Genomic DNA, 9,428 nt, shown 5'->3' with positions numbered 1-9,428 from the left:
TTTGTTTAAAATAAGTATGTCCACCAAATGATAAAACAGCATCTTACCTAATGAATGGATAAGAGGAACAAACCATGAGAGAAAAAACAAAGAAATGATGCAAGAGATCGCATAAACTTGGACTGATTGAGAAGAAAAGGTGGATGTAACTTGCTAGGCTACTCAAGTTAGGGTAAGCACGTTGAATTTTCATTTCCCATATGTACGAGGCTTTTCTTCACTAGACAAGGTGCGAAGGCTGGTAGAGACGTGTCGCATTGATCTAGCAGTTCAAAAGAGAATCGAATGTGCACGAATTAAACAATGAAATTGTAGACAAGATACGCAACAATTAACGTGCAACCGTAGTGGCAGCATTGAATTATTGAGGACAATTTTACATGTTCATTTCTAACTATTTAATATCCTTTCACCTTGGTACGATCCAAAATCAGGCATAAAGATTAATATTTTGAAAATTATAATAAGGAAACATTAATATAATTGTTTCTAGATTACTTAGCGCAGCATGGCATCGGGAGTAACGGGGGGTAAATAAACTGCCGCAGCGGTTGCTCGCCTTTCCATGTTTGCATGCCACCCTGTAAAATTAAATTTATCCACAAATAATACAAATATTTTAGTAAATAAATAAAGTGATATAATTTTTCTATTAAATTATATAATTGAAAATAAAAATTAGAATATCTATTTTTTAATACACCGCATATCAACTTCCTTATTTCTTCCCTCTCCTTTATAATACTTAGAGAATGAAATTTATTTTTTAAATTTAAAGAAGTCATACCTTAAAAATGGATAGAATAGTTGATGCATAAATTTTTTAGTTATTCTATTTAAAATTTAAGATAAAATTTTTAAATAGGATATATGAGATACTTTAACATTTTACAATATGTATTATTAACTTGTAGAGTGGTAAATATCTTATTAAACTTCTAACATGACTGAATTAATATTCCTTTGAGTGTTTTTCTTGTTAGATTATGCTCCCTCTAAATCTGTCCTAAATTATATGAAAAAGTAAATCATGAAATTAATTTATAACTCGTTCTTTTTGTCTCTATATGGACTAGGGGTGAGCAGTCAATCCGTCAAACCGACCAACCTGTTTATACCGACTCGAACCGAACTGAAAAAAAATGATCCGTCGGATATAGGACCGGATGTAGGATCCTAATATTGCATTATCTAATCTAGTAGGGTCGGATAATTTTTTATCCCAATAACTGAACCAACCCGATCCGATCACCCCTACTTGTAGTAACTAATGTTGATAAGCTGTTACACGTTGTAGCAACTACTGCCGATAAGCTGCTACACGTTGTAATAGTTATTTCTGATTAGCTGCTATAACGTGTAATGAGTAATGTCTATTATCATTTTAAAAAAATTTATTTATTTTTGTTATATTTATATTTTATATTTCATTGGATATAAGGTCAGATATCCAAATAACTGATAACCCGTCGGATATCTGAAACATAAGAACCACCGGATATAGGGCCGGATGTAGGTCTCGATTTTGTATTATCTGATCTAGTAGGACCGGATAATTTTTTACCCCAATAATTGAACCAATCCGATCCGTGATCACCCCTAATATGGACATTGTTAAGGCTTTTGAAATTAGAAGTTTAAAGTTGTCAAGATGTCATTGAGTCCAGCCCAAGTTAGACCGGCCCAGTTGGAATAGGTGTAGTTAGCTATTTTTCTTTAAAGAGTTTTGGCTTTCTGCAGTGCGACGTCGAATTCCAGTTTATGGGAAGAACAAATCCAAGTCAAGAGAAAAGATAAAGAGAAAACAAAAAAACAGAGACAGAGAGAGAGAAAAAATGGGAAGAAAGAGGAATGCAGCGCAACGTAACAATAGAATCAATTATACCTATGAACATGTCGAAGTCACGGTTGTTGAGTTCGCGGTACTCCTGGCACAGCGCGCATTGCTCGCAGCAGCAGTGGACGAGGCAGTCGCTGCAGGGGGCGTCGGCCAGCGAGTACTGCGCCCTCATCTTGGTGCGGTAGGTGCAGGAGTACACCCAGTGGAACCACGTCAAGTACTGCAGCAGCGCATACAACGCCCCGCTCAGCCCGCACGGCGCCGATCCGCGGTCCAGGATCTCGGCGATGCGGCCGAAGGTGATGCAGGGGCAGAACAAGGTCACGACGCCTTCGCTCAGTCATTTCGTCGAGCACTTATTAGACCAGACCCTAGCTAATTAACCGATCAAGCTAGCAATCGAAGGAATAGAACTCACAGTTGGTGCAGTCGCTTGTGCAGTCGAAGAGGCCGGTGGACCACGACTGAGGGCTCTGAAACGGAGGCGGGTAAACGGAGGTAACTGGCGGAGTCGAGTAAACGCCGGGGGCCGATGGTGGCGGGTAGGGGTAGCCGGCGTCGGGTGGATGCATGGCTCTCGAGCTTAATTGGTGGTAGAATGTCTGCAGCAGAGGGAGACACGCGGGGGTGGTTGGGAGAAGAGCGCGAGGGTAGTTTCTGGTTTAGTTTATAAGCCACGTAAAGGGTTGACCGAGGATGCTCTAAAGAAAGGCGTCAAAAAATAGACAGCAATAAAGAGGCATCAAAATTTAGTAAGTGACGATGAAGAAAAACTTTAGCTATGGGAAAATAGTGATGTTCGATGAAGAAATCATCCGTGAGTTATTTTTTTACGTTGATGGAGTCACCGATCATAAATAAATAAAAACGAATGGGTCACCAATGGTGCTCGTCGGTCCTGAAAAGGAGAGACAGAAATAGAAATAAAGAGAGGTAGAATGAAAGTTAAGGATGAATGTATGCATATTTGTATACATGTAACATTCACTCATGGATGAAGACTCAGTTTATAATACCGCTTTGTGTTATAGTAAGGGAGACATTACATCGTCATATCTCCGCTATATCATATAGCGTATCTATGTAATTATACCATTCGTACTTTGGCATTTCACCTGTTATCCCATGTACTGTGTCAATCTAAAAACTAGCTCAAACTCATGAGATATAAAATTAAAATTAGTTAGGGCAGAAGGCCTGACCTGCTAAGTAAAGGGAGAATCAAATCGGAGAGCCCGAAAGGAATGAACCGAGAGTTCTATGGGTGGGAACGTCTAATCAGCAAGATCGAATGGAGTTGAGCAATCGGTGGGATTGAATGGAGCTAACAAGGCCATGTCCCATGTGTCAAGGGAGTTGAGCCCAAGAATCGAATAGACCGACTGAAGGAGTCAGAAGTATTTGAATGACTAATTAAGCAGTGAGTTAGGAAAACTAAGCTAGGAGTTGGATAAATCAACTTAAGGAGTCAGAGAAACTTTGAATGAATAACGGAGTGTAGTAGTAAATTGGGAGAGCCGAGTCTTAAGAGTCAAGTGTACTTTTAAAGATCATTCTTAGTATGAACAAACTAAACATCCTGATTGATTCAAATGGAATGACCATCCTTCTTCTCGTCTTGAAAAATCAGACGAGAAGATTAGAAGTACTGTTAAGTGGATTTTTTCAACTGCCCTCCATCTCATAAAACCAGGGGTGGATCCAGAGAGGGAGCGACATCGACGGTCGCCCCCCTTGTCGGTAATGGAACTCCTAGTAGTATGGGGTTCCATCAGTAGAGATAGAAGATACTGACCCTTGTTCCACGTAAAAACGTCCTTCCATGCTTAAATTTCTGGATCCGTCACTGCATAAAACCTTCTCAATATAGAGGGCAGATCCAATGGATCATTTTTGACGGTCCAATGAATGATCCCTAAACATACATTGGAGGAATATATGGTCTCCACTTATAAAATAGATGGAGATCATTCATCCCCACCAATGCATATTTAGGGACCATCCTCTGAATCGCCAAAAACGATCCAGAGGATCCGAACATGTCAAAAGGGTAAATCCTCTGGATCGCTTTTGACGGTTTAGGGAATGATCCCTAAACATGCATTGGAGAAATACGTGGTCTCCACTTAATAGGTGGGGACCATTCATTCCCACCAATATATATTTAGGGACCATCCTCTAGACCGCCAAAAGTTATTTTTCCGGAGGATCTAGGCACCTCAAGAGGGCAAATCCTCTATACTGCTTTTGGCAGTCAAAGTGATGGTCCCTAAACATGCATTGGAGGAATACATGATCCCCACTTATAAAATAGATGGGGACTATTCATCCTCACCAATACATATTTAGGAATCATCCTCTAGACCGCCAAAAGCGGTCCAGAGGATCCGAGCACCTCAAGAGTACAGATCCTCTGGATCGCTTTTTGGCGGGCCAGGGGATGATCCCTAAATATACATTGGAGGAATACATGGTCCCCACTTATAAAATAGGTGGGGATCATTCATCCCCATCAATGTATATTTAGTGATCATTCTGTACCGTCAAAAGTGGTCTAGAAAATCTGAACAACTCAAGAAAATGGATCTTCTGAATCACTTTTAATGATCTAAGGGATGATTCCTAAATATATAGTGAAGAAATATATAATTTCTACTTATAAAATAAATAAAAATTATTTATCTCATCAATATATATTTAAGGATCTAACCTCTAGATCGTAAAATCTTTTTTTCAGAGGATCCGGGCACCTCAATTTATTCCCCGTGAAGTGACATTTCAGATTTGAAATCATGCGACAACGTCGACATAGAGTCCATATCAAATCGGGCCGAGCTGTTTTTCCGGACCGTGTCCAGGCACGTTCGTTTGGAGCTGTGCCGGACCGAGGACGGCACTGAAGTCAAAAAAAAACAGGGCTGAACCGGAACGGCCGTGTCACCCGATCTTTCTCTTTCCGACCGACCTCTTTTTTTCGGTTCACCATCAACATTGACCGTTGACGACGGCAAGAAGAAAGAAGAGGTGAGAGAGAGACGAAGAAAAATTGAGACGGAGGGGGAGAGCTGCTGCCGACATGTCTTCTGCTGCTGCATCTCCACCAAATCCAACCGCCGTCGCCAGCGCCGCACCTCTCTGCTCCTCCGCCTTCACTGACACTACTCTCCCGTCCATCATTTACTGGTGCCACCAGTGCGACATGAGCGTCACCCTCCTCCCTTCCCACTCTCCTCTGATCTGCCCCGATTGCTTCTGTTCTGATTCCCTTGAGGAAATGGAAATCGGCCCCGCCCACCTCCTCTCCTCCTCTTCCCCTTCTTCCTCCTCCTCACCTGCTCCCCCTCCCCAATCCCTCCCCTTGGTCCTCCTCACCGATTCCGACGACGAAGAAACCGGATCCGCCTCGGACTCTGATGACCACCACCGTCCTCTCCGTTCCCGTGCTGCGCGCTTCCGCCGCCTCATCGCCCAACTGGCCGATGGAGGCGGCGATGACCCCCTCCCGCCCTCCGACCCCACCCGCTGCTCTCCTGCCTCCGTTGCATCCATCGATGCCCTCCCCACCGTCTGTATCTCCGAGGCTGATGCCGCTTCCTTCCCCTCTTGCGCCGTTTGCAAGGATGAGTTTGCCCTTCTATCTGCCGCCCGTCGCCTCCCCTGCTACCACATCTACCACTCCGATTGCATCGTCCCTTGGCTATCCCTCCACAACTCTTGCCCCGTCTGCCGCTCGCCGATCCCTGCCCCTGATGAATATTCAGTCGCCGCCAGTGGACCGGTACTCCCCTCAAGTGTCTCGGTGGTGGGTGAGGGAGTTGATCACTCGTTGTCACTAGCGCTCAGCACGGCCGATGAGGAGGCCATGGTGCTGACGGCTGCGCTATGGCAAGTGAGGAGTCAGCATCGTCTATCGTTCCCAGTTCGGTCCCTTACATCAGAGGCCAGGGACGCGGCGCTCTTTCAGATGGAGCATTTGGATGAAACTCTAGCGGACAGCAGGGAGACGCTCGCACCGGAGTGCCCAGTGGAACGGCAGGGATCAACCATGGGAAGTAGCGCGGATGGCGGTGACAATACAACGACCCCCGAGATTAGTGATAATTTTTAGTACGAAATCCTCATGGTTCTTGTTATGCAAAGACTCGAGGTATGTTGATTCTCAACATACTAATTACCACGATTATAGTTCACTTAATAAACGAATTGCAATTGCAGTGTTAACTAAAGTAACCTGGTTACTACAAGTTACAATTTTTTTCATCAATGCTGTTATCTTTGTTCAAGATGATCATCAACGTTGTTTTTCCCCCCTTGGGAGGACTAAATAAATGCTATGATAATTATGCTGCTACGAGTTACGACTTTCTTGATCAAATATGTAATACTGATCATTATTTTTTCATACTCTTTTATAAGACAGCTATCAGAGAGGGACATATTGTGTGCAAGAAAATAGTTTGCGATGCTGATATGTACTCTCAACATAATAAAATCAACAAATTGGAAATATCCTTTCTTCAATGCTAATATCTAGATTTTAAAGTTGGGAGGAAAATGCTGGTGTTTCAGGATTCATTAACTACATTCAATGCTATTGTTTTACAAAACTTACATCTTCTAGGATTCTTTAGATGCAAGCTGTTGTACTTTTCACTTCCTTGGAGAACATTAATGTCATGTTTTTTGCTAACAAGTAATGAATCCATGCGTTAATTTGAAAATTTTGCTAACAGTGAAGGTCGTACATATGGAAATCTAAATACTAGAATGCTAGCGAGTGATTCAGTTTCAAGGCTCTAATTATTGAACAACTGTCAAATGTTGGGTGGTTGCCTGATCAACTCTTTATGTGATTTTGTACTGATGACAATATCTGGTACCTGCAACCCATGTGTATTGATTTTTTTTTACTGTTTCTTAACAAATAAACAATTAAAAATTGACTTTCACTCTCTCTTTCTTACCCTCCAAGGGAAAAAAAAACTTGAATGAACAACTCTACTTTTTTCCTTCCCTCAAACTCAAAGAAAACCAACACTAGGGAATTTCCCGATCCTTTTCCTACGTCTCTATTTTTCCTCCTCTTTCTTTCCTTAGATATTTCCTTTCCTCATAGTAACTAGGTCCTTAGTGTTAAAGCTATGATGTTTTTGATGGTGGTATAGAGTTGAATTGCCAGCTTAGAAAAGGAACTCTGATTGCCATTGCTGATCTTTGGAGATTGTTTTAATTGCTTTATGATCTGATCGTAGAATTTGAGTTGAATTTTAACAAGGTTGCACCATCTGCAGAATAAAATTTTCTGCATAAGTTCATATGCTATTTATGTATCTGCCTTCTCATTAAGTCTTTCCAACAATCACCTTTACCCAAATGGCCAGTCAAGCTCCATAAGCAGTGGTGTAGCCAGGATTTTAAACTAGGAGGGACGATTTTCAAAAATTTTAAATATTAGTGTGAATCAATTTTCACAATCCAAAATCCGAAAGCATAAATTTCGAATTCAAGGAGCTAAAAACAAACTTAAATTTGAAAATTTCGACTTTAGTCCTTGGTTCTAGTTGAAATTGATCCGTCAATCCCCAGATCTTATCTATGACTCAAAGTCGAAGAATGGATCTCGCTTTCTCATAATATTTGGCATTCCTACATATGACACTTTCATTCTTATCTAAATAACCATCCTAACTAGCAACCTAATAAAATAAAGTTTATAACAGTGTCCCCTTCATTCACATTATACTTGAGATATTCTTTCTTAGCCCAGGATCACTAGGATACTCATTTGAGTCAGTATCAAGAAGTGGCGGAGGAGGAGGTGGTTCTAGTTTCTTCTAATTATATTTATGTATATGGCATATACCACACAAAGACACAAATATAATACTAAAAATCATCTTTCAGCAAGTGAACCAATATGAAAAAAGCACATTATTGAAGTTCTAATACTGTAACAATGTCCACAAAATACCATATAATATCAGCTCCAGAAGTACGAGTAGCATCTCATGAAATTCTACACCATCAGAAATCTAAGTCATGTAAAATGTTTAAATACCTTCATAATGCCAACTTGAGAATCCTCAGGTATTTTTGGTCTTCAATTTCCCCTTTCTCTTGCAATGGATCATGGAGAAAACTCCATGTGCCTAGGGTCTTTTAGTTCATCGGGCTTGCTTTTTCTGCACCAGATTTTTAGGATGGTGTATGTCTTAGCACCTTTCTTGTCCCCAGGCATAGTCACTCTCGTTTGACTATTAGAGGCTCTTCAGATGTGGTGCCTAGTGCTACAATGCCTAGCTGTACCTCTTAATAACAATAGTTCTAACTGAAAAATTGATTTGAAAGTAGCTTTGGCAGTGCTTGAGGGTTAGATCTTTTGGTTGTTATTGGTCTATATAATTGGATTGGTGGTGGATTCTTGTTAGCTTATTGTGGATTAAGGATTACTTTGATGTTTGAATTGATCGGTAAATACAATGCTAATTGACTGTCTCCATCCTTGTGAATCCTCACTGAGTCAAAACTATGGTCTCTGTTGGACAGGTGGTTTTTGAGGTGACATCAAATTGATGCTTACTTTTGTGCTCTCTGTTGGGCTCTAATCTTGGTTGTCCTCACCCTGAATTTGGGTCAATGTCTGTGGACCGTGCACACAATTTTCTATCTCAATAGGAGTGCATCGTGATATCTTTCTCTTCTGTCAAATAAAGCCATTGGAGATATTGTTGTTGTCATTGGAAGAATTGTTTGAATAACACACAAGCCTTAAATCCAAGTATATGTTCAGAGTAAGCTAAACTATTCATAATTTTGTCCAACCAAATCAGGTTTCATGCGTATAGATCATTTGCCATCAGTCTGAAATTCATTCTGCATTCTTCTATTCAAGTCCTGTTGATGGCAGCTGGAAATGTGGTGCCAAGATCATAACTGAATCCGTTAATTTGAGCTCTTCTTAATTTGAATTTTTAAACTTCAGAAACAAAGAAAAGAAAGCATCTGCTTCAGGGGAAAGCATCTTTTTAGAATTTTCTCATTACAATTGCAACATTGGAAATTTTGTTCATGCCTTCTACTCTCCACATGGCGCACCTGGGTGTTAGGTACCCTTTGAGTTTCTGTGGGGAAAGATGATTCTGGAGCAAGAAATGAACTTAAATGAGTGCTGTTCTTAATCACGTCTTTCGGGATTCTTCTTCATTTCTACTAGATTCTGGATTCTGAATCTCAAACTTTTTGATGTCTGCCATAGATCCTTAATTGTTATCCCTCTCCTAGTTATTCTGGTTGTCTTTGGTCGATCTTTTCATTTTTTGTCTTCTTTTGCCAAACTATCTAAACCTTTTCAAATACTCCAACAAACTAGAGTCGCAGTGATGACTGCCATTTCTGGCCCCTGAATATCTGCAAATCACACTATTTCAAGAGAATTCTAAAATTACTACAGTAGTTGACGATTTCTGGCCCCTGAATATCTGAATATCTTCTTTTTCCGAAAATCTGTTTGACGCCTTATATTATTGTGGTCGTCTTATTCATTCTTTCATTAAAAACCTTATTTTATATGGACATTCACATTGTAATA

At 40.7% G+C, this 9,428-nt stretch overlaps 2 protein-coding genes across 2 annotated transcripts; one reads left to right on the top strand and one right to left on the bottom strand.

Annotated features, from left to right (window-relative positions):
• Positions 1-422: 422 nt before the first annotated feature.
• LOC122032590 (cell number regulator 2-like) lies at positions 423-2,458 on the bottom strand. Its single transcript, XM_042591896.1, has 3 exons — positions 2,259-2,458; positions 1,886-2,170; positions 423-581 (listed from the first exon to the last, which is right to left on the bottom strand). Exons 1-3 carry the CDS (start codon positions 2,410-2,412, stop codon positions 499-501), a joined length of 522 nt encoding a protein of 173 aa, XP_042447830.1. The 5' UTR covers positions 2,413-2,458; the 3' UTR covers positions 423-498.
• A 2,363-nt stretch (positions 2,459-4,821) lies between these two features.
• LOC122032648 (E3 ubiquitin-protein ligase RING1-like) lies at positions 4,822-8,591 on the top strand. Its single transcript, XM_042591962.1, has 2 exons — positions 4,822-5,987; positions 8,387-8,591. Exon 1 carries the CDS (start codon positions 4,917-4,919, stop codon positions 5,946-5,948), a length of 1,032 nt encoding a protein of 343 aa, XP_042447896.1. The 5' UTR covers positions 4,822-4,916; the 3' UTR covers positions 5,949-5,987; positions 8,387-8,591.
• Positions 8,592-9,428: the final 837 nt, after the last annotated feature.

This window comes from Zingiber officinale, chromosome 11A (assembly GCF_018446385.1).
Source record: "Zingiber officinale cultivar Zhangliang chromosome 11A, Zo_v1.1, whole genome shotgun sequence".
Taxonomy (NCBI): Eukaryota; Viridiplantae; Streptophyta; class Magnoliopsida; order Zingiberales; family Zingiberaceae; genus Zingiber; species Zingiber officinale.
The sequence above is the reverse complement of the archived record's forward strand: the minus strand, read 5'-3'. Positions and strand labels throughout refer to the sequence as shown.